The sequence below is a fragment of the Syngnathus scovelli genome, chromosome 4 (assembly GCF_024217435.2).
Source record: "Syngnathus scovelli strain Florida chromosome 4, RoL_Ssco_1.2, whole genome shotgun sequence".
Classification (NCBI taxonomy): Eukaryota; Metazoa; Chordata; class Actinopteri; order Syngnathiformes; family Syngnathidae; genus Syngnathus; species Syngnathus scovelli.
Window position 1 is genome coordinate 20049719 of NC_090850.1, and position 22584 is coordinate 20072302.

The 22584-nt window shown below is 44.3% G+C and overlaps 4 protein-coding genes across 7 annotated transcripts; all 4 read right to left on the reverse strand.

The window, feature by feature from the left end:
• Nucleotides 1–82: 82 nt before the first annotated feature.
• tent4b (terminal nucleotidyltransferase 4B) lies at nt 83–11286 on the reverse strand. The gene is made up of 12 exons (XM_049718208.2): nt 10496–11286; nt 5021–5144; nt 4642–4688; nt 4310–4430; nt 3822–3929; nt 3627–3755; nt 3287–3500; nt 3076–3202; nt 2737–2840; nt 2291–2505; nt 1977–2123; nt 83–1862 (listed from the first exon to the last, which is right to left on the reverse strand). The coding sequence occupies exons 1-12, from the start codon at nt 10951–10953 to the stop codon at nt 1713–1715; spliced, it is 1944 nt and encodes a 647-aa protein (XP_049574165.1). The 5' UTR covers nt 10954–11286; the 3' UTR covers nt 83–1712.
• A 180-nt stretch (nt 11287–11466) lies between these two features.
• heatr3 (HEAT repeat containing 3) lies at nt 11467–16689 on the reverse strand. Its single transcript, XM_049717281.1, has 15 exons — nt 16404–16689; nt 15738–15910; nt 15063–15150; nt 14836–14930; nt 14613–14722; nt 14412–14552; nt 14044–14324; nt 13708–13798; nt 13445–13590; nt 13133–13215; nt 12931–13067; nt 12782–12870; nt 12561–12704; nt 12297–12473; nt 11467–12183 (listed from the first exon to the last, which is right to left on the reverse strand). Exons 1-15 carry the CDS (start codon nt 16548–16550, stop codon nt 12070–12072), a joined length of 2016 nt encoding a protein of 671 aa, XP_049573238.1. The 5' UTR covers nt 16551–16689; the 3' UTR covers nt 11467–12069.
• A 125-nt stretch (nt 16690–16814) lies between these two features.
• LOC125966816 (fibrinogen C domain-containing protein 1-like) lies at nt 16815–20648 on the reverse strand. 4 transcript variants are annotated; one of them, XM_049717285.2, is made up of 10 exons: nt 20488–20648; nt 20222–20286; nt 19986–20058; nt 19791–19882; nt 18986–19136; nt 18610–18853; nt 18294–18430; nt 18050–18146; nt 17776–17958; nt 16815–17664 (listed from the first exon to the last, which is right to left on the reverse strand). In XM_049717285.2, the coding sequence occupies exons 1-10, from the start codon at nt 20506–20508 to the stop codon at nt 17414–17416; spliced, it is 1314 nt and encodes a 437-aa protein (XP_049573242.1). In that variant the 5' UTR covers nt 20509–20648; the 3' UTR covers nt 16815–17413. The 4 variants fall into 4 exon arrangements, with proteins under 4 accessions (XP_049573242.1, XP_049573241.1, XP_049573240.1 ...); XM_049717284.2 differs by having other exon boundaries at nt 18610–18928; XM_049717283.2 differs by having other exon boundaries at nt 18610–19136; nt 19986–20049.
• Nucleotides 20649–20916: 268 nt separating this feature from the next.
• cnep1r1 (CTD nuclear envelope phosphatase 1 regulatory subunit 1) lies at nt 20917–22311 on the reverse strand. Its single transcript, XM_049717286.2, has 6 exons — nt 22163–22311; nt 21812–21883; nt 21670–21743; nt 21401–21510; nt 21265–21319; nt 20917–21195 (listed from the first exon to the last, which is right to left on the reverse strand). The coding sequence occupies exons 1-6, from the start codon at nt 22185–22187 to the stop codon at nt 21154–21156; spliced, it is 378 nt and encodes a 125-aa protein (XP_049573243.1). The 5' UTR covers nt 22188–22311; the 3' UTR covers nt 20917–21153.
• Between the last annotated feature and the right edge of the window lie 273 nt (nt 22312–22584).

A 22584-nucleotide genomic window follows, 5' to 3' on the forward strand; every position in this document is an offset into this window, starting at 1 on the left:
TTTTTTTTTTTTATGTTGCTAGGTTCTGGGATCGAATGTTTCTTGCTTGATATTACAAAATAATAAAAAAATTCACCAATACTTTTTGTTGTTGTTTGATTTTATTGCATGAAACTGGTGAAAAGCAGCAAAGACGATACAGTCAGTACAGATGAGAACTTTCTTCAACGTCCAAGAGGGTTTTTGTTTGTTTCGAGACGTTCACTCTTTACAACCCTTGATCCATAACAACCCCCTCCAAACTATCAATATAATCATACGTCCATATCCTTATTCTCCGTAACACAAGTGCTTCGGTAATGCATTTAAACATGGTATTGCATTGAAAATGGCTGCCAAGACTTGGAAAAAAATGGAAATAACAGATGGTCTGTATTTGCTGGCTGTGATCAGGGTATTAAAAACAACAATATATTTTTCAGTTTCGATAAGATGTGAATTTGATCATTTAAATGCAGTACAAGGCAAGGGTTTTCACAGCGGGGTACTAGCACCACCTACAGGTTAGACTATGTACTGCAATGACAAGATGTGGTCTAACCAGGTTTTTCCAATTTTGAGGGGTCTTGAATCTTTTGAGAACAGTTGTCTTTGTTGTAGTAATAAATTCTCATGTGCTCTTTTTATGTTATCATCTTTAAGAAAAGTTTGTTTCGAATCACAAAAGAATTGTAACACCCCCCAAGTAGACCCAAAAATTAAAATCAAACAAGCACACATAAAAATCATGACTCGTAAAATGGTCTCTCGTCCTTGGTCACAACTGCCAATGATCATAATTAGGAAGAAAAAATATTTGTTGTTGTACCTGATTAAAGCTCCCACATCGTAGCATCTAAACATACAGTCTCCTCAAAGGGTTCATATTATCTCTATTTATCCATATACTATCTTCATATAATTCATAAAAAAATAAATATATTTAACAAATACACAAGTTTGTCGCCACAATTGTATCGCTAGCGTTTTAAATGTTTATATATCTCAAAATGGCGGTTTTCTTAGACTCCACCTGACGAGCCAGGGTTTCCCAAACAGTGTAGGGGCTGGAGGAACGTCTTTGAATTGATCGTCCATTTTTATTTGTTGCTTAGTATTTTTAGTATATGTACAGCATGTGTTGAATTTTCAGTAGGTTTGTGTGGAAAAAGTTGGAGAAACCCTGACAAATATGGACACGTGCGATTACCATAAAGGTCAACATTAACACCGACAGTAAAAAGAAGGATGCTGATGATGATGATGATTGGTCATGTTGGCATGGCAACGAGACACCCGTGAAAGAAAAAAAAAAGCAGTGGGTGTTTTTTTTGTAAAAAGATCATCCTATGAAAGAATAGTTTTTTTCTTTTTAGTTTTTTTTTCCTAGAAATTTTCCTAAGACCTGTTCCGACATAACAAAAATCATCCAAAAAAATCATGCATAAGTTACACCTCAATGCGGTCATTTTAAAAAAATCTTTTTTTGTACATTTGAAGCCATTTCCACTATTATTTTTTCCTTTTTTATAGAAACATTTTTTTTCCCCTCCCAACAGCGGAAGTCTGTGGCATATTGCTCCAAGAGAATATTCTTCTCCTATACATCAGGTGGCGCTAGAGGCGAAAAGAACAAAAGGCTGCTGGCTTGCAGGGAAAACTGGTCGTTGTTCTCCTTTTTTTTTTCTCTCCTTAAAAGAGTCATTTAGGGTGGAGGGACCAAGGCTACTTCCTTATCTGCAAAGCTCCTCTGGCGCAGAGTCCCGTACATTTTTCCTCTTCTTGCCGTTGCCCTGGTGGTGCGGCCGGTTGCTTGGGTGATTTTTGCTGTTTCCGGAGGAGCGGGAGGAGCTCTGCTGGCCGCCCTTGTGCTGAGAGCGGGCCTGAAATGTAGACGGAGAAGGGAGAAGACATGAAGGCTAACCCACCGTGCCCATTCTCCTTAATCACAGAAAATAGCCATTAAAAATTTGGATGTCGGCGGAGTATCGGCACACCTTTCCTCCCTTGTTGCTTGCGGGTGGAGTGCTGGTGGTGCGGTTCTGCATCCGGTGATTGGTCACCACGGCCGACTTTTCTCTGTGGGCACTGGTAGCACGACCCGATTGTTGCTTGGCTGTCTTGCACGGCGTACCGTCCGAATCCTGTTTTTAAAAAAAAATGCAGATTGACAAAGGCATGTAAAGTCCAGTCGTCAACAGATTTTTTATTCTGGAGTCAATTATTTGAAGTTGAGTGACATTTTCAGGAAAGTTCTGTCACCCCCACTGTATTTTTATGAGCAAGAATATCAAGTTGATGAAAGACTGACCCCGTCGCTGGAACTGGAGGATGTGGTCGAGGGCGAAAGCGGGGATGAGGACGGCGACGAATGCAGGGAAGGAGACGGCGACGAGTTGGATGACGAGGTTTTGCTCCTCGTCGGCAGGATCACTACGACGTCGTCATCCTCGTCGTCCTCCTCTTCCGGAACGTTGTTGTTGCACTGATCCAGCTGTTGCGACTCGAACAGCGTCACGTCATTTCCTGAAATAAACACCAGAGACGAGTCAAGATTGCGGGCTTTAGGGCATTTTGAAAACTGGTCGATGGTAACTTGATTTTTTTTTTTCATTTAAAATGTTAAATAAATGTCAGTGTTATATGCTGGATTCTATTTCAAAATCAATTCCAAAACAAGATAGCACACCAAGTCTGAAAACGAACGAAAAGAAATTTGACAGTCAGCTGCGTGAACATTTGTTTTGGGTGACGTACGGTTGAGCGGCAGGTCCTTCTGGGATGGGCTTCCCCAGTTGTTTCGAATCCACTCCCTGTACTCGTCCACCTCCTGAGTCACGCGGATGATTCGGCCGAGTATGCTGCAAATAAGGAGCGACGACTCAGCGCAATGGAATTTAGAGTCTCTTTACTAAAAATGCCCCCGGTAAGATTGCCGTGGAGAAACTTGCATTTACAAATTAGACAATAAAAATCTCATTTGTAAAAAATAAATAAAATAAAATATATATATATATATTTTTGGATTAATTTTGCATCCTCACTAAATATCAAACAAGCGAGACTGACTATTCGGCATCAACGAGATGCGCTTACCTCTCGGTGTCATTGTTGGGGTAGTACTTGGCGATGGGCGACACGGCGTGGTTGAGGACCACGTAGGCGTAGTCAAACGCTTGCTTCACCTGCATGGCGCCGTAGGAGCTGCGGCCGACGTCGTTGTCTGTGGGATCATACGATTTTCTTTGAGGAGATGCGTTGCAAAAGAATGGGTGGTATTAAAAAAATAATAATAATAAATTCCCACCTGGCTGCAGCGGGTCCTCGATGTAGAGCATGGAGGGCCTGTAACCGTCCATCATGTTCTTCTGAACTTCATCTTTGGCCACGTAGCAGCCGCCGTCCTTTATCCGGATGCCCGTTTTTAGGTAGTTGAAATGGCGTCCGTAGAGCTCTAAGAACTCGATGAGCAGCACGCCAAAGTTGATGTTGGGGCTGCAAACGTCGTCCCTGTAGTGAAGCTAGTGGAGCGGAAAACAAGAGGAACAGTGTGCGAGGATGGTAAATGGTGGCGGATGAGGACAGCAACCGAGCTTGGACGTGCACAATCGTTTTCAGAAATGCCTAAGCCCCTCCCCCCTTCACACCTGCAGGAAGCTGACGGCCATGAGGAAGAGGCTGTAGGATCCGATTCCGCCGGTGAAAACCTCGTTGAGGTCCCTCTGGAGGAGGAACTGCTTGAGCACCAAGACCAGGTAAGGCAGCACGGGGTATTTCTGGACACCAGGAATATGATGTTGACACATGGCAGTGAGGGTGGGGGGGTCTTGAAGCAAGAGTACCTCTTTGAATTCCTTGATGAGGCATGCCGCTTTGACGCCGCTCTCCACGTTGAAGCTGATGTCCACCTTGACCTCCGTGAAGGAGTCGGTCAGTTTGATGATGGGTACCTGGGAAGACAATGAAATAATCATCATGATAAAAGTCAAAATAATAATCATACCAAATAACCCAAAATCTTTACTTCTCATTTGTGGCTAATCGGGATGGCTTATTTCAAATAACAAGAGAAGGAACGTTTTCACATAACTACCGAGGGGAATAAAAACATCTGGAGCAACACACGAGCAAAACAAAAACATTTCACGTTACTCTTCCTTTTCCAAGGACTGAGCGCTTGTAAATTACAGAGCTGGAATGTCTTGAAATTGGGCCAGCAAGCCAACGCCATCGCAGCACTTTTCGACCGAGACATCCATCCCTGGGCTTTCCCTTGTCTGACAACTTCTCAGCGGACGTTCTTTTGAAAGGAGAAGCAAACGACGCTCACCGTGGCTTTATCCAGAACTTTGATGGAGTTCTTGTCAGCCACGTTCCTCTTGCGAAGAGCTTCTTCCAGTGTCCACAGGGGGAGCGTTTCCCACTTCCCGAATACCACCAAGTCGATGTCACTGTGGAGACAACGAAAACACTCAGAACTTTGGACGAAGAAACAAATATCGTGGGAAAGAGGAACATTGTTATTATATTGAAGGAAACGCGACTGGTATTTTTTTTTCCTCCTGGGAGACTAAATGTTGAAACGTATCCTCCAAAATACACAAATAAAGGTTGTCTAGCATGAATAAAGATAGAATGATCTCGAAAGTGTTGGTGACTCACCTTGTTGGCAAATAGAGGCCCGTACTGAAGCTTCCAAAAACTTGCACCTATCGGGACACATAATGACTCATCACAACAGAATCAAGTAGAACATCTGTGTGATCATTATTTGGTTTTACGATATGTCACCCGCCCTACTTCCCATTACGAATGTTGTACAAATCAGACGTGACAATAAAGACAAAAATACAACTTTAAGCCAATGATCTCATCCAACCTTCCACCTTTTAAACCCTCCTGTTGAGCAACACGCTGGTGGCAGAACATAAATAGATTTAAGCCCGCTCTTAAATGGCTTGAAATAAAAATGTAGTGACTGTGCGTGCATTTACGCCACTAAGCTGATTGCAGAAATGTGTTTGTGAATGAATGAATATACCTCAGCGCTTGGCCAAAGGTTGTGAATGACGCCTTTAATTCTGTCGACCACCTCCAGCCTCATCTTCTCCTCCTCCGGCCGTGGAGAAATGTACGCGTAGAAGTCTCGGATCTCTTCGTGTAACCTGGACGACAACGAAATTACAAATTAAAACCCTCCATCCTTGTCCTACTCAAAACAAAGTAAAAGTCACTCATTCAAAAAAAATCAAAACATTTAGTCTCATCAGTTTTGAATAAAATTGCTCGACGGGTCATAAAAAAAAAAAAAAACTCCAAAACTCAGATGGACTGAGCTTTACTCATATTGTGTGGAAGTGAATGATTAGTTCAAACAAAAGAGGAATGCGCATTTGACTTCTTTAGCGACAATCAAAATGAGGACTACCAGCACGCGTCCTTGAGAACGGGTCACCCTGCCCGCATCCGGCGTGGCGACCGACCGACCTTCTCTGACCGCATTTATCAGCGAAAACGGAGGCACGGCTGCAAAAACAGCCGATGGGGATCCCGCCTCGATTTTCAAAGTAGTCACACGCTGCGGTATTTAAATGTGTCATTCTGCTGGACTGGCTTTGACAGCTCATCAGAATTCAAAAGCAACGCCCTGTAGAAACATTAACGTCTTTCAAAACCGAGAGAAGCCTGTTGGACAACATTGAGAAGGGATAAAAGCCTAATTCAAAAGCTGACTTTGACCTTTAACCCCGGTTGAAATGCCGAAGCAGTCAACAGTAGTGGTGACTGCATTATTGATCCTTACTTTGGTTAACTTTTCAACAAAACACAATTATTTGAAGGGAGTCGTATTTGTATTTATAATTTAAAATGTGTTGAGTCGATTTTAGACTACTAGTCAGTCAAAAGGATTTTTCACTTTTGCAGTAAACAAAAGATTTATATTGTAGTTTTATTTCGGGCATCTCAGAGTGATGAAAAAAAATCAATTTTCCATGATATGTCTCTTTTAATATGACAAACCTAAAAAGCCAAAATAGCTCATTTTAAAGGAGAGTATAACCAGCACACCGAAGTAGCCGATTATATTTGTTTGAAATAGTTTAAAATTGCAAGCTGGGCAAAGTTCCAATGTAATGACTAATCTCTTATATTTATTTATTTTCCCCTCTCCCTTGCCTTGTGCAAAGTGCAGCATCGCGGGACCGTTAGGTTTCATTTGAGGAAAAATGAAAGTCAACAGCTCCACTAGGCGTGTTTACAACATGACTAAATTCCATCTGGCTTTTGAGGTAACAACAAAACAACATACATAATTCTGGCTCAACGTATTCAAAAAAGACTTTTGTCTGATTATTTAAGGGTTTTAAATTTGGAAGTAAATAGTGTCTTGGTCAACACAGCCTAAATGTAGCTTAAGTTTCATTCATAAATTTCACTTCTAGGGAAATGGGCCAGGCCACGGAAAGTCTCGTCGCCTACGCAAGCTCCTCGGATTGAGTTACAAGTCCTGTGGGTCCGCGGCTCCGTTTATCCGATTAATCCCACTTGCCTGGATTATAGTAAAGTTACGTAAGCTTTTGCAGAAGCCAAGTGTGCTCCTGGGGGAAGGACAAGAGTTGTTTCCAAAACACCATTAGGCTCCACTTGATGGTTGTGAATGTTAGCATTTCTCTCGGAGTCCTGCTCTCATGATTTGATATACACGAGGTGTAGTAAAAGGGAAAAAAAAAAGGACTTCTTTTCAGGAAAGTGCAAGAGAACTTTTCAGTTGATGCTATAAACACAAAATTTTTAATAGCGATGATCAGGTTTGACAGAAGCTGAGCTGCAATGTGTTTGTGCTGATGAGGCCAACTGAAACCGGTTTTCCCAAGGTTTGAAAACTGGTTTTAAAGTTTCTTTTAAAAAATCTTGGGGGGAAAAAAAAAATTCTTTGGCCGACGTCATGCCGCTATTTAGACGGCCAACCTTTGCAACCAAATACCGCCAAGTGTCACGTGACACTGCGAGCCCCGACGCTGGAGGTGAGAGAACCCGTGCCGCGGCACGTTGCTTCGTTCAAAAGCGGACAAGCGTAAACGAGAGGCAAAGCGGTGTCTATGTCTCACAGATGGCACGTTCATGAATGTTTAACCTCATGAACTGATCCGAGGTGCTAATTGTTAGCCAAAAAGACACACTGGCGACTACTGGTTTTGGTCCGGGCCCATTTTTTTTTTTATATTTGCTTCCAGCGCCTGATTAATTTCATTATCCAAGCTGCCAGGCAGGCTTAAAATGGAAATTTAGCGTATCCGTGTTCTACTGTAAAAGTTAATGGCAGTAATAAAGGCATATTGCTGAGTCATGTTTCCGTGCTGGTGTGTATGGAGAGTCGCAATCGAGCGCAACCTCACACTTGATGTGCAAAGAGTTTCATTTCATTTCACTGGCCATGCATAAGAAGGAAATTTTACATGGGAAAAAAAAATGCTGCAGAGCCAAGAAACATAGAACCCATTCATTGCTGCACCAGTAATTTAATATTGTTTTTATACATTGCAATATTATGGAGCGTTATTTTTTTTTTTCCTCACTGAAATATGGGAGAACCGATTAATGGGATTTCCACTCATTTCCTTGTAAAAAAACGTTTTGACTTGCGTACAAGCATGGTCACAAAGTTGAACTTAAAAAAAAATTGCATGCTCATCAAGTAAATGACAAAGTACGGAATTAACTTGTCTCGATTAAAGGTTGGGAAAACGCAATACTCGACTCCTGCTATTATTAGCGCCGATACTTGGCCGTGGTAGACGTTGTGGAGTCAGCAAATTACTTCTAGCCAAAAATCCAAGTCATCCGTCACAACTCCTTGGAGGCATGACTACTCAATTTCACACTGATTTGTCAATTATAATGGCTCATCTCCAGTGGGCAATAAAACATGGAAACAATCAGCATGTGTCTGGCTCCTTGAACGAAAAAAGCGTGAACGTTGATCGCCGTATCGGAGTGGAGCACATGCCGGCTGGATAAGAAGCACAAGTGGTGACGTGCATCGGAGATCAAACCTGATGAACATCTAAGTGATGAATGGTTTAGTACGTTAGTTCAGAATCACCAAGCAAGCGTCGTTTATTGCTTTTGTCTCAACCGCCATTTTAGGAGCCCAAACAAACGTGTGGCCCGTGCCTCGGTCAGTTTTTTTTTTAATTACAAAATGATTTAATTTGATGAATTATTTAGAAAATGATATACTTTTGATTTTTTTATATATATAAAAAATGTTTTAATATCAAAAATGGCATTTGAACTACTGGGGTGTGTTGACTTTTTATATGCCATCCATGCGGTGTAAATTTGGCATGCTCTCTGTATGTAAGAGACATTTGACATTTTAAACAGCGCTGAACGTCTTTTTCACATATTTTAAAGAACGTTAAAATTTTAGCTTCGAAAACTGCCTGTAGTAAAAGTCAACGGTTTGACGGTGGGCCAAAGCCGAACTGATCGTTTCCATTCCCGTTATTTCATACTGGGAAAAATCTGCTGGAAGTTCCATAACTTGGACTCAGCAAGAAGCTCTGCCGACTTCCTGAATCCATATAAGGCAGCTCGACGATGGAGCTACCTCAACAGGAAAAAAACAACGTGGGGAACTTCTCCCCCGATTAGACATCGGCAAAGAGGTCTCAGGTTTACGGAAGTCAAGTCCGTGTGGAGCATGTCAACAACTGCGAGACGGGACGCTCAGGGGAAGGGGGCGCCAGAGAGACAGAACGCAAAAGGAGTGTGTGGAAAACAAATAAGCACATGCCTTTGTCTCCCATGTCCAAATATAGCGTAGACGCTCCCCGGGGAGGAAAAATGTATTCAAGACGGACGCCCACCATCACTTTGGCTTCTGCTGGCGAGGGCACAAATCATACGCTGCGATGGGGCGCAGTTTTACGACCGCTCGCAAACCGCAAATCACAGAGATGAATTTACGCACTGCAAAACAAAAAGCGACGAGAAGCAGCACGAGAGGCGCTCGCTCGTCTCAAACGTCGAAGCTCTTGGGCTGCATTTGGTTCAAATGGTGAAACTGAACTTAATGGCAGCATAAAGACCAAAATAAAAATCAGATTGGCTATCTTCAAACTGCCTATAAATTTGCTGAAGGTTCTATTATATCCACAATGTGACGCTAGAATCTTTTTTTTTTTCTCGACTTAGTCAACTTGACCTACCACATGGTCGTTGGGGTGCTCTCGCTCGACATCTTGACTGATGAACACGTTGCCCTGCTATATATACACTGTGCACGTGACTTGCTGTACATGTGCCCGAGGCAGCATAATAAAACATTTTCTACAACGGAATCTAATACAAGCACTATAATTATCACCAGCTATCCTTTTGAATTTTTATTATGGGTCTTCTAAAAGGTATGCTCGAAATATTCTAGGTGAGAACCCAAATAATCATTCAAATCATGTTAGCTGCGATGAAAATTTGGCCACTTGCAATCATCTGAAAGGCCAAATCTTGTACATCGAGTTGAAAGGCCAGTCGAGATTTGAGGAAAAATACGACGAGCGAGGCACATGCTGCTTGAAACGTCCTGCATGTGTGTTCTCTAGTGGGAGGATCACGTGACGAGTGTGTCAAGTACAGAGTGGAGTGGGCGGACTCGGTCACATCGGGTGCACGTTGTGTTCATGTGCATGCAGAGCTGGCCTGAGGTATGAGCCAACTAAGCACCTGCTTGAGGGCCCGCGACCGCAAAGTTTGGCGTGTTGCGGAACTGCAGGATAACAATTTTGTTAGCTTGTTTATTTTGAATTTTCAAACCAAACCTTTTGCACATTTAAAAGGCCTAGTTACTCAATCTCAGTCTTCGTTTTATGATTGTAGTGGCACTCGAAAATATCAATTCAAAACACAGACAATTTACAAATAAAGTAGAATACATTTAAATGGCGCAAACATGGGGCTCCCAAATATCTCCCAAAAACTATTAATAAAGCTTTCTTCAATTTAAAGCAACGAGTATGGTTTTACATTCTTAAAAATAGACAGGCCGGTATCGATACCAAGTGTCGTTTCGATCTGATTTAGAAAATCAAAATTAGTAGCAGCATCAGTTAGGACAACAAAAGTAAAAGTGGTATTGAACATCCCTGACTAAAAACAAAATTATTAGGAATATTTTGACCACCATTTCCACTTTTATCAGTGTGACACTAAATTTACTTGAGTGATAGCACCAAGTGACAATACTTTTTGAAAGTTGCAGTAGCACTGCTGTCAGTGTCAGCCGAGAAAAGATTTCCAAGTGACCAAAATGTTCAATTGCAGTAAAGTGTGCAGATTACTTATTTTTTGTTATATATTTGTTAAGATTTGAGGAACATTGTCAAAGTCTGCCAAACGGGAGAATGTTTTAAAATGGGTGTACTCTTTTCGGATATGAAGGGCCACTTGACCAGGTTGGCTTTGGGCCTTCATATGACTAAGTAGGGACTCCAAAACACAAACTTTCTCTTACCCCACGATCCCTTCCGAGTAGTTCCTGCTTTTCCACGGCGTGCCCGCATACTCGTCGCGGCCCTCCGTGCCGGATCCACCGTTCAAAAGGCTGGAGTTGAATCCGAAAGTGCTCGCCTTGTTGTCCCGTTTCCTCTTATTCGGGTGCCCGTCCGCCGGGCCCCTGTTGCTCGGCGTGGCCGCCCGATGGTTGCGGTTGCCGGACTCCAGCGGCAAAAAGTCCCGCTGATCTCCGAGCTCGCCGTCCCCGGTGGAACTAGTCATGGTCGACTCGGATGTCCCGGTTCCAGCGGTGAGAAGGACGGCTCCCGACGGCGTGCTGAGGCTCGCTTTCAGGATGCCGAAACTGTTGTTGACGTGCAGGTAGCCGAGCCCTTGCGTCGTCTCCCAGATCTGCATCCACAGGTTGTTGGCAGGTCCGCGTTGTTCTGGTTGGAACCAGGCGATTCGCGGATCCATCAAACGAGAGTAGGCAAGAACCCCCCCACCCCCCCACCCCTCCCCTCCTCACCACCCTCCCGTGAACAGCTAGCCAAGCTAGCGTTAGCTCGCCTAGCTTTGCCCCCCGTTACTTCTTCCAATTTTGTCCCTCGAAGGCGACGAAACACATGCGACAATTGAGCACAGAAAAGCGGCAAGAGTATCCGTAGACTGTTACCGACGCCTGCTACGGTTGTTAACCCCTTTTAAAGCCCACGGGGGAACACGAGACCGTGCTGTACCGATGGAGGTTCTCCTCTCTCTCTCTCTGACCCTTTCCTCGGAATCGTAACTCCCTCAATGGCGGAGCTTAGCCTAGCTGCTGCGCATTGCGCATGCGCGAGCAGATGGTGGGCGGGGCAATGTTACGTAATCGTGTGCTTTTTTTTTCCCCCTTCGCTGTGGTTACGTAACGACGTCGGATTTATGTGAAGCCTCCAGATGTGTTGAAAAATGATAGAATATGTGGATACATAAACATGTCAACTCAAATAAAGTTTGAAAATCAGTTTTTAATTAAAAGGGCAGTCATAAGATATAAACAATCACAGTGTACCAGGTGCAAGGTTACTAATATCTCCATTACAAAATTTGCTGTTGTCCAAGCCCACCTCCTTAAGGCAGGCACATTTGCGAAACAAAATGGTTCATTTACAAAAACCACACATTCATTAATAAAAATGGGGCATGCAAAAAAAAAAGTACATTTTGAATATGTTTGAATAAAACTTTGTCACCTTTAGACATCCAGTCCATTATCTTACAACAAATTGTCAGGGATACCCAGACCTGCAAACACACGTATACATATGAGACACGGCCAAGATTCTTTTTTTTTTTAAGTTTCTATTATACGTATAGTGTATAACACTGTTTCCCATTCTGACAATTGGCAACCCCCCAGTTTTGGAAAGCTTGCAATATGATATCAGTCAAAAATGATACAGCATAGCTCTCTAGTCTAACGTCAACCTGGGATTGTTTTCTTCACAGCAAAGAAACCTCAAATCAAAACTCAAATCAGGTCAAACCAAAAGAAAAAAAAAACCATCAAAAATAATAAATACTTAATATTTTTTCACAACCACATTGCGATCACTTCTTGTCCAGAGACTGAAGGTAACCGATGAATCTCCTCAGGTTCACCCTGACGTTGCCGAGCACACACAGCTGCTGCGGGCTATACTTGTCTCTTCCCGCCTTACGGATCTGATGACAAAAGAGAAGCAACAAACGTAGCAAAAACCAGATCTCAAAACTTTACCCATGTGGTTTTTTCGTGATGCTTTGAATCCCAAAACACCCCCCAAAAAATAAAATACCTTGGCCTTAAAAACAGGCTGAAGCATCTTCAAAGCAGGAAGTAACTGGATGCTCCTGGCCGCCGTCTCCGCCTCCTCGCCGTCCGCAAACACGTCGAAAAGGGCGTCAAGGGCCTCGCCGTTAACCACCAGATCGGTATCGTTGGTTGCTACTTGCAGCAAGCCGCTCCCAATCATCTGTGGAGGAAAAGCTTATTTCAAATAAAAGCAAGGATGAACCTTTTGTCACATCAAATTCCGACTTGTACAGTGAACCAGCGTGACCTGAAGCGTTTGAGCTGAGCCCTTCTCCTTGGCGAGGGTGCTGCCGGTGATACCCAGGATAGCGACGGCGTTGACTCTCACGCTAATGACATCACAGCGGGCAGCAGCTTCGCTGAGGCTCATAATCTGCTGCAGGCTTATGGACTAACACAAAACAGACACCACTGAGGGCCATCTCTCGCTCCACCCCCACCTACCACCAAATTAAACCTTCCTGTTACCAGAGGGATGTTCTTCAAGGCTGTCATCTGCAAAAGAGACCGCATGGCACTGATGACCGCTTCCAGGAACTCCTCATCTTTAGGGATCTCTGTAAAGGTTTGGGCTCCCGTGAGCTACTATCTGTACTCGAGCTGAATAAAAGTGGTACCTGGCGCTCCAAAGAGCAACGTGGACAAATGCTGCGCCGCCTGCTGCAGCGCCTCCGCCCCACCCAGAGACTCGGCGTCCATGCCGGACAAGATGCTGTGGAGGCAGGTCAGGGCGCGAGACTGGACGCGCTGCATTCTGACCAGGGAAAAGTCCGGCGTCACTAAATTAAATACGGCGCTGAAAGTGAAAAGTGTGTTTACTTTTTGACGAGGCTTCTCCAGTACGGAGTCTGGTGGCACATATCCACTGCTTCCTTCTTGGGGAACTGCGTCTTTTTGAGCACCTTTGGGGGGAAAAAAAAAAAAAAAAAACACATTAGTACTCTATCCCCTGTAGGGAACACATAGTGAATCTTTCTCAGCATTTTTAGAAGGATTCTGGGGGTTCATTATTTTTAGAAATATCCGTACAGCCCACCTCACCCCAGAAAAAAAAAATCCCAGCTCCGCCAGTGATGCAACCACATGGCAAATTAGCAAGGTTTCACTGTCCTATCTATTTCTCATAATTGCCTTTTCCGGGATGTTGTGGTTGATGAGAGCGCCGTGGACCTCCGCCGACAAACACAACGGCGACATGAGGCTACTGGACAACCCGTCGGCGGGCGCTTCGCTTTCGTCGCTGCTCGACGACTCCTCCCACTCGTCGTCGGAGGGATCTGAATAGACGCACGTCACAAGTCTCGTCAAGAACCTCTCCGTATTGTATCTTTCGCCGAGAGAACCGAAAGAATGACCGTCAACGTCAGAGGGAATCACGTCAGGGTGAGCCTCACCGTCAGAATAGCACATGTTGACGAGGATCTCCAGGGACGTCTGCTGGGCCGTCAGCAAGGCCGCCGCCTCCCTCAGCTCCTCCATTTCCCTCTGGATGCAAACAAGCCGCCTTGTGGGTCAACACGCAGGCCAAGATTTATGAAGTGACTTAAATCACAACCTCAGTCTGCTACAGAGTTGCGGGAAAAATAAAAATACTAAAAAATATATTTTTTGCAGTTCTTACCTGCTTTCTCTTGGGGTGTTAATATTTGTCAATTTTGGCCTTTGAGACTCTTTTGTGATTAAGGCTTATATATTTGCCTTGACTCTGCAAAAGCAGTCACTCAACTTACAGGCAAGAGATCCGAAAAGTCGTCTCCGCAATCTCCATTTTTCACACACTGTGCTGCTCCCTCTTCGTCCATTTCTTTCACAGCGAGCTCCCCGCTAGAGCGCGCCTCCATACCCGACGCGGCGGGAGCGTCCTGGAAGCGCGCCTCCTCCGCTCTGTGAAGTTGAGGGATGAGCTCGCCCGCGTCCAAATCCAGACTTTGTGACAAGGTGGCCAGCACAGCTGTAAGGGTCTGAGCCTGGCGGGCAGCGGGAAGGCTTGCCTTCATGTTCCATAGCGTTCCTGCATCAAATGACCGCATCAACACTATGAGTTTTCAAAAAAGTTTATGCTTTTGAAATGTTGTACAGTGTTTACAACCAAATGCACCTGCAGCCAGTGTCCTGAGGAGAGTGTGCGCCAGGCCAGGCTGCTTTGACAGCAGTACACCTTCTAGAGCTCCATGCACGTTGCCGTCGATGCTACATAGCAGTTCGGGGTTGTCCTCGGACACCGTGTGCAAACAGTGCGCTGTTAAACGACAAAAAAGTCAGCTAAAGTCGAAACTTTGGAGTTTTCAACTAAAGTCACCAGCGGAAGTGGAAAGCTCCACGTTGTGGGGGTATCTCTCCAGACATTGGACCACCACGTCCAGAAGACCTGATTTGTTGAAGAGCGACAGTGCCTGGTTGCTGCTCTCGCTGGAAAGGAAAGACAAAAGAAGCAACATGTCACTTATGACTGATAAGTTATGAAAAGCCTGACAGGACAAAAAAAAAAGAAAAAAAAAAGATCTCTTTTTTGTGGCACTTACCAGAGATTCCATAGCAGGTTCACCGCCTCGTTGGCAACGTTCTCAACACGGTTCTTTGGCTCTTTGCTCGGCATCGCGGCAAAACCCGCACAGCACTGTAAAGAAAACATGCTTTGAGCAATCGAGTTGAAGCTGATGACGCCTTTTGTCGCTGTCAGCCCGACGCTTCGGCAGCTGCTGAGCGGGAAGAAAAACAAATGATGCGGCCGGCGGCAAAAAGCGCTCACCTCTCTGAGCAGCGCTGTCAGAGAAGTCATGACGTCGCGCTTCACCATGTCCTCGCACACCTCATGGCCTCCACAGGCACTCAGATTCCTGTCAGCAGACATGTACAATGTGCTTGTTTGTGCTTTTTACCAAAGGAATTTACGAAAATGAAAACCAAATTAGAGAATGAATCAAACTGTGGCCATCAAAAAACCTTTATAAAAAAAAAAAAAAAAAACAACGCAGGTACTGTCACAACTGTAAATGTAAATTCTGTACATATTACTTGAACTTGCTCCTTTTGGAATTAAAGTCTTAAAAAGTCAAATATGTCATATTTGATGGTGATTTACCTTTTAAGTGACTGTTTTCCATTTTAAGTCATATTTCCTATTGGGCTATGAAATATTTCTTATCGGTGGAGAACAGAGAAGGTGACATGGCGCCATCTGTATAGTTAACCAGAGAATTACAAACAAAACGGTGGAGTCAAGATTTGTTTCTAAATCCATGTTTGTTGGTTTATTTATTTAGTCGTTTTTCTAAATGCATGTCTGTTGGTTTATTTATTTATTTAGTCATTCATTTGCTGAAGATGTGCAAAGACTTGGAGTCCGCCACGAGTTGCCCTTCTCCAACTATATCAGAACTTCAGCAACTTTGTTTGCACCAACGTTTAGTATTTATCCTTTTACCTGAGGGCTCCGGCGGCCGTCTCCCTGACGGCCAGGCTGCCATCCAGCATCATGGGACCCAGCTGCCTCACTGCATCCCTCTGGAGAAAGGCTGGGATGCTTTGACTCTGCTGGACAACCTGAGAGATGCCAGCGCACGCACACTCTCGTACATCTGCGCTGGGACTCTGCAGCTAGAGATGGAGACAATTATGTTTTCATCAAATCTCAGACCGTGGAAAAATAGGTGCCCTCTTCACAGTATATCACGGTTCATCTTTCATACCCCTTTTAAATTATAGAATTTAAAGCAACATGCAAGTCAGCTGAATTTGAGAAATACAACACAACATTCCGGTCAGAATCAAATGATTCAAAATGTTTTGGATCATCGATTTTGTCATCGTAAACAAGACGCCAGGTCATTATAAATCAATGCATGTGTTTTTTGTGTGGTCCATTAATCCCCAACATTGGTGAGGTCACAGTTTCCCCATTGTTGGACTTTAGTCACATTGATTGACAGCCACAAATCATGTATGACTCTGATACAATCAATATGATGGACATTTCTCAAAGTTTGATCGTAAAAGGACCACAATTGTGACGCTCACGTTGAATGGCAGCATTGTCATATAGTCGTTTCTGTGTTAAAGTCGTTTTGACAATAAAATTACTCTTTCTCACTTTCTCCAGCAGTTCCGCCGCCGGGCAGCCGTCGTAGTCGTCCGCGAGTTCGTCCTCCTCAGCGGCAGCTTCTTTCACGGCGTTCACGGGTAGTCCGACAGCATTGAATTGAGGACGTTTGAACTTTGTCGTCTTACTTTTGCCCATTTTAAATTGTTTTACAGTGCGAGTGTATAAATTTTGCGTCGAGTTAGTCGGATGTTTTGGGCATCGAACACCAAAACAGACACTAATCTAGTAAATGGCCATGTGGAAGACAGCAGCCGTAAAGTGCGAATGTGCTGTTGTGCCGTAAAGTGGAGGAAGATGTCGAAATCTCTATTGCGATTGCTGACCTTTGAGCTGCCATAGATAATACTGGACTTTTAAAAAGTAATTATTTAACTCTCATAAAGACTGTACACGAAAAAATATAAAACAGTCGTATATTTATTAAGTATGCAGTTTAAAAAAAATAATTCAGTTGAAGTAGGTTCTGGCTAGCTAAACTTGAACAACAGATTGATAGCTATGCCTTGATAATAGTACATGTATTTACAATGCAGTCATTTTGTTCCCTAATAAGAACAGCTCCCATGTTTCATTTATTTTTGTAATATCGTGTTGATAAAAGTTTCCATTTAGATTCCTTCGTTTTGCTTCATGTTAACATCAAGAAGTGTATGTATTTATATCCACGCATAACATAACAGTGTTCCCGAAAGCTTTTTAAAAAATGCAAAAACAAGGTAAAGTTTTACAGACAACCTGACTCCATTTTTAACCGACTCAATCTTTTAGTGTACAGGTTTGCCATGAACAATACGTTTTAATAGCGACATTTACTCCACGCCAAGGTGAGGTAATCGGATTTCAATTTCGTGGAAACGTCTGGTAAGTGTCCAACTTTACACGTCTATAACTAGACGTCGATTATTTTAATGTTTTAAAATTGGACCTAGCGTCTAAACGCAGGCGGATTTTAGCCGAGGCCCAGCGCATACGGTTCCGAGGCTAAACGGGCTCAAAGCTTACTTGTTTTTTTTGGGCGCGGGCCGGACCTTCATCTCAACGAATGTAATGCAGCCGTAGTTACAGTACGCCCAGTAGATTGTACTCCTGTAACCGTCAGCGCAATCGACTAGGTCATAGTAGAATCCATTCGGGGAGAAGGACAAACCGTTGTAGTGCCACCATGCACCATGATAATTGGTAAAATAATCGTCTATGTTGCGGTCATAGGTGCTGAACCTCACCCCAGAATCGTCGCTGAAGACTTTGCCTGCAAAGCACACAAACTTGCTTTTGATCTCGTGCAGGCTCCGCCGCTCACTCTGCAAGGCAGCGGCGGCGACGCCTCTTGAGTGTGCGCGGTGCCGGTCAAAGTCGCTACCTGTGGATCTCGAGTCCCACCCGGTTACACGCAGCGGGTAGCCGTCGTTCTCGGGGTTCAGTGAGTTTAGGCCCACTGAAAAGTCGTCGTAGCCAGCCCAGCATTCATGGCCATTAGATGTTTTTACGTCCACCCGGAACTGGTAACCGGCCGAGCCCGTCAGAGCGTGGAGGTTCCGCAGGCCTGAAAACGCACAAGGGAGGAGGGGGGCTGCAAGACTTGTCTTTTGGGTGGCTATGTGTGTAAGCATGTGTTGTGTGCTTGTCCTTCAGACCTAGCCAGTGGTCTCCTATAATATCTCCAAAGCCATCTCGATATAGGTTCCAAGTACGATGGAAATCAACAGTGCCATCCATTCTCCTCTGGAACACCTGGACACACACACATATCAGCCTGCCTGACAGCTTGAGGTCTGCTGTTTGCAAATTAGCATGATTGGCCAACTTGGACATTCAAACATTGAAGAAAAGTGCCAAGCTTATTGGTGAACGCATCACAACGGGAACTTTGGCACTTACGGTCCAGCCTCCCCCATGCAAGGTCATGACGCAGTAAACCTTGAAGCTGTTGGACCCGGGCTGGATGGTATACACTCCATCTTGGATATTTCCCGCCGCCTTAACCTCACTGCAGTCTCTGGGCTTGAGCACGAGAGCTGAAGCGAGTAAAGCGCGAGAGAGTGAGAGCGCAAAATGGACACACGCTTCAAATAAACTCGAAGCGCTCGCTGTATTGAATATATGAATTGATATTTTCAACCGTGAGAGGAATAAAAATGCAAAGACCAGTACGAGGCGTTTGACCAAGTAGGAGTACTTACACCGGCTTGCTTACCTTTGAGTTGCTCGCTCTGACGGCTCAGACCGTCTAACTCCTTCCGCAGCAAGGCCAAAGCATCCGTGAAAACCAAAGTGAAGTTGCGGAACCCCGCGTGTTCCTCTGACAGCTCGCGCTGAATCTCCTTAAACTCTTTGCCGTTGCTCACATTCAGCGCCTGCAGCGTCTGTGCCAAAACCTCGTTGTCGTCGTGCATCTCCTTCCACTTTTTGGCGTTGCTCACGTTCAACGCCTGCAGCGTCTGTGCCAAAAGCTCGTTGTCGTCGTGCATCTCCTTCCACTTTTTGCCGTTGCTCACGTTTAGCGCCTGCAGCGTCTGTGCCAAAAACTCGTTGACGCCGTGCATCTCCTTCCACTCTTTGCTCGCGCTCACCTCTTGTACGAGCGACGAGGCGTCCAGCGCCTTCCAGCAGCGGCAGGCCAAGTCGGTACAGTTGGGGTCAAGGAAGTTGCCGGGGTCTTCGCCCAAGACCACCTGCGACGCGGTCACCACCGAGTCCGACTCTTTGAAGACGACACGGACCCTTGGAACACAGAGTTACCCGTTGTAATAATAAAATAAATGTTTATTTATTATTTATTCATCACTCTTATTTATTCATGGTTTGTGCCTTCTTGTTGTTTTCTTGTGTCGTTTACTTGCATGTACATTGTGAACTGTCTTGTCATCGTGGGATAGTGGGAACGTAATTTCGATCTCTAAAGAGTTCATCATAAATTTGAGTTGATTATGTATTTATATTTCATGGCCGTTAGGTCATTATCAAAGTCAAAGTCTGCTTTATTGTCAATTTCTTCACATGCCAAGACACACACAGAGATCGAAATTACGTTCCCGTTATCCCACGGTGACAAGACATAGTACACAATATAAAGAAAACATCAAGAACAAGAAAACAACACAAAAAAGTAAAAACAAGAAGGCACGAACAATGAATAAATAAGAGTGATGAATAAATAATAAATAAACAAATAACATAATAAATAAGAGGACGACTAAATGCTAGGATTAGAGTGACAGGAGCACACGTTTTTCTCTGACCGTCTTGATTGTGCCTTTAAAGTCAGATATGGTTCGTTACGGACGCGTGGAAAATGTGTGCTTTTTTCCTCTTTTGAGAATAAACCTTTAAAAATCAACAAACGTGAAGGACACACTTTTTGGCGCGCGCGTGTACCTGGTGATCCAGTAGAGGATAATGACTGTTAGCACGAGGACCGCTACCCCGAGGACCATCGGGAGGGCATGGCGATGGAGGCTCCAGCGTTTCTGGGGGGCAAAGCAGGTCAGGGCGGCGGATCCCCACGGAGCGCTCGGCTGCCCGACGAAGCGTTGGGACTGACGAGGTCGATCGAAAATCAGTGCCGGGTACCTTGGGCCCGAGCAGCTTCTCGGTGCTCTTGTTCATCCGGGCCCAGTTGTCGTTTAGCATCGAACTGAACACACTAACAAGGAGAAGGGATGGAAAAGACAGGGAGAAGACCGAGCAAAGTCGAAAGAGGACGGCTCCAAGCGTCAGACTTTACTCTCGCGTGGTGATGGTGGTGGTGGTCTCCTTCACTCCTATCCACTTGGACCAATGCAAAACAAACTGATAAAGTGACTTACTTGTCTGCCTGGCCGTCGTCCTCAGACACAGTCGATCCTTCTGACACGTTGGCGGGGGTCTCGGGCTTCCGAGGTGCGTCCGAGAGCAAAGAATGCAAAGTTAGTATACACATGCATACACACGGGCACCTTCTATTGTTCTCCTCCCTTGCCAATTAGGTTCCCATTTGCTTTGATGATTACAAATTTGATTTGAGTGATTGTGTGCTGACTTTGAGACTCGGACTTGGCAAAGAAAAGCACATATGTCAACGTGAGCGGCGCACCTGCACCACGACGAGCTCCATCCGGGCGGTCCGGTCAGCGTTCACGGCAGAAGCAGAGCTTGGTACTGGGCGTTTGGAAGTCCAAGTGAGCCTTCCGAGTCTTCGGCTGTATGATAATATTTATGGCCCGCCCGCAAACTCCAAAGCTACAGCAGACTTGACGCAGGGCACATCCTGCCGGAGATTCTCAATTCGGAGTTCGCCAATTCCTTTCATACATCCATGTTTCCCTCAACCTACACTTTACACTATTCTTGTGGAGTTTCTTACATACATTCCTTTCAATGAACACAATCTTCCACCTTCTTCCTACTTTTCTTTCATGCCTCCTTTTTTCCTCACCTTCCATAACAGCCTTGTTTCCTTCATTTCATACTAGTCCTATAATGAAACAGAAAGACTATAATAGTCTTAAAGTAATACAAGACATTTTCCTACATGGTATTATTTATTAAGTAAATAGTTTTAAAAAAATAGAAACATTTACATAAAATACACAATTAACACAACACACAGAAGTACTGTTAGGAGAAATTGAGCAGCTTCAACATAAGCACAGCTACAAAATGGCCGTGTCGCTTCCCTCTCTGTCTTTTTGACAAAATGTCATCACCACGATGACATCAATGTCGCCTCGACGCCTTCGGATCGCCCACAATCGGACACTCATTGGATGTTTGGCCGCGGCTTGAGTATAAGCTTCCCCGTCTGCAAAGAGCCACAAATAAAAACATCAAATAAGCGGGAAAACGTGCAAATATATGCATATTGACTCACATCATCACAGGACATGTTGTATTCCGCTAAAACTGTACGACACCTGGCGGCTATGCTGTGGATGAAAAGGGTCAAGGAAGAATGTGATAACCACCCGAGAGAGAAACAAACAAAAGGGGAAGGTTTATAAGGATACATTGACGGCGCCACCACTCGCTTGTGTATCCCAGCAAAGAAGAGTGCGATAAGCGTGATGCAGCTGATGGTGAAAAAGGGGTGATTCCACAGCGATGAAAAGAACGACACCTGCGGGGCGGCAACAACTTTACTGACACCGTTTGCTAACATGATGAGCTAATGATTTTTCTGCCATTTTTATAAAGCTGATGCCCTGTTTGGATCTAAAATGTACCTTGTTTTTTCTTCCATAATATCTCCCCTTTAAAAGATGAACTTGATGCATACCTTCTGTGTATCAGGGTCTATCAACCAGTTCCATGCCCCGGTGGCTGTGCAGACGGACACGACGATCAAAATCACTGAGGAAAAAAAAAGCATTATTATTATTATTAGATATAATCATATGTATATATTTAGCCTGACTTACTTCGCCACCTGCCAGTTGCAGGTTGTAAACAGGAGACATATTCTGTCAGTCTTCTCTCAAAGGCTTTCAGGTCTGAGGGAGGAATGATACAGTCACCGAGATTAGTATTTATTAGAATTCCGAGTCAAGCACATAAATGTCAGTGGATTGTGTGCACATCTGGGTTGCCCGAGCTAACAGGTTAGCCACAATGCTACATGCTAACGTCGGAGCGAAACGAGTCGGTTTAACTTCGGCGTCGCGTTCGCTCTCATGTCTTCGTCAGATATCAACATTCAATAAGTGGTAACTAAATAGGCCGCTGTCTAAAACTGCTCACTGTTGAATAAAAGGTATTTTATGGCGTCTTACCCTCGGCCTGCTCCAGTGAGTTCATGTCTATTAGTCAAAGTCACGTGGCGGGCAGCCGGCTGTGGGATGTACCGTTCGCTTCGCTTTGCGTGAAAGACAGGCCGAATCGACCAATCAACATCAATTGATTGTCGCTTGATTGGTTGTTTGAGCGCGATAAAGCCCCGCCTTTTTGTCGCTCTGGTCCAATCATCAAACTCGTTGTAGTTCCAAATCTCGACGCTCAACGTCACTGTTTGACAATGCTGGGAAAAAGAAAAGAAAATAATGCCAATAATTCAATACAATAATAACAAAAATAGAACTGTGTTGTAAAATATGAAAATAAAACATAACAATAGCGAATGTAGGAAATAAATTATCTTCAAGTGTAATAAAGCCGAAAGTGAAACACATTAACACATATAGTGCATGATGTGATG

What these genes read in the sequence shown, in the direction of transcription:
- cnep1r1 (XM_049717286.2), bottom strand. Translation starts at nt 22,187, where the DNA reads ATGAACTCACTGGAGCAGGCCGAGG. An exon ending in TGCAACTGGCAGGTGGCGAA is followed by an intron (nt 21,744 to 21,811) that starts GTAAGTCAGGCT and finishes TTTTTTCCTCAG; the next exon opens with TGATTTTGATCGTCGTGTCC. An exon ending in ACAACATGTCCTGTGATGAT is followed by an intron (nt 21,196 to 21,264) that starts GTGAGTCAATAT and finishes GGCTCTTTGCAG; the next exon opens with ACGGGGAAGCTTATACTCAA.
- heatr3 (XM_049717281.1), bottom strand. Translation starts at nt 16,550, where the DNA reads ATGGGCAAAAGTAAGACGACAAAGTTCAAACGTCCTCAATTCAATGCT. An exon ending in TGACAGCGCTGCTCAGAGAG is followed by an intron (nt 14,931 to 15,062) that starts GTGAGCGCTTTT and finishes TTTTCTTTACAG; the next exon opens with TGCTGTGCGGGTTTTGCCGC. An exon ending in ACTTTTCGGATCTCTTGCCT is followed by an intron (nt 13,799 to 14,043) that starts GTAAGTTGAGTG and finishes GTTTGCATCCAG; the next exon opens with AGGGAAATGGAGGAGCTGAG.
- LOC125966816 (XM_049717282.2), bottom strand. Translation starts at nt 20,508, where the DNA reads ATGGAGCTCGTCGTGGTGCAG. An exon ending in TGGAGCTCGTCGTGGTGCAG is followed by an intron (nt 20,287 to 20,487) that starts GTGCGCCGCTCA and finishes GCACCTCGGAAG; the next exon opens with CCCGAGACCCCCGCCAACGT. An exon ending in TGCATGGGGGAGGCTGGACC is followed by an intron (nt 18,147 to 18,293) that starts GTAAGTGCCAAA and finishes GTGTGTGTCCAG; the next exon opens with GTGTTCCAGAGGAGAATGGA.
- tent4b (XM_049718208.2), bottom strand. Translation starts at nt 10,953, where the DNA reads ATGGATCCGCGAATCGCCTGGTTCCAACCAGAACAACGCGGACCTGCC. An exon ending in AAGTTCTGGATAAAGCCACG is followed by an intron (nt 3,930 to 4,309) that starts GTGAGCGTCGTT and finishes TTGTCTTCCCAG; the next exon opens with GTACCCATCATCAAACTGAC. An exon ending in TCATCAAGGAATTCAAAGAG is followed by an intron (nt 3,756 to 3,821) that starts GTACTCTTGCTT and finishes CCTGGTGTCCAG; the next exon opens with AAATACCCCGTGCTGCCTTA.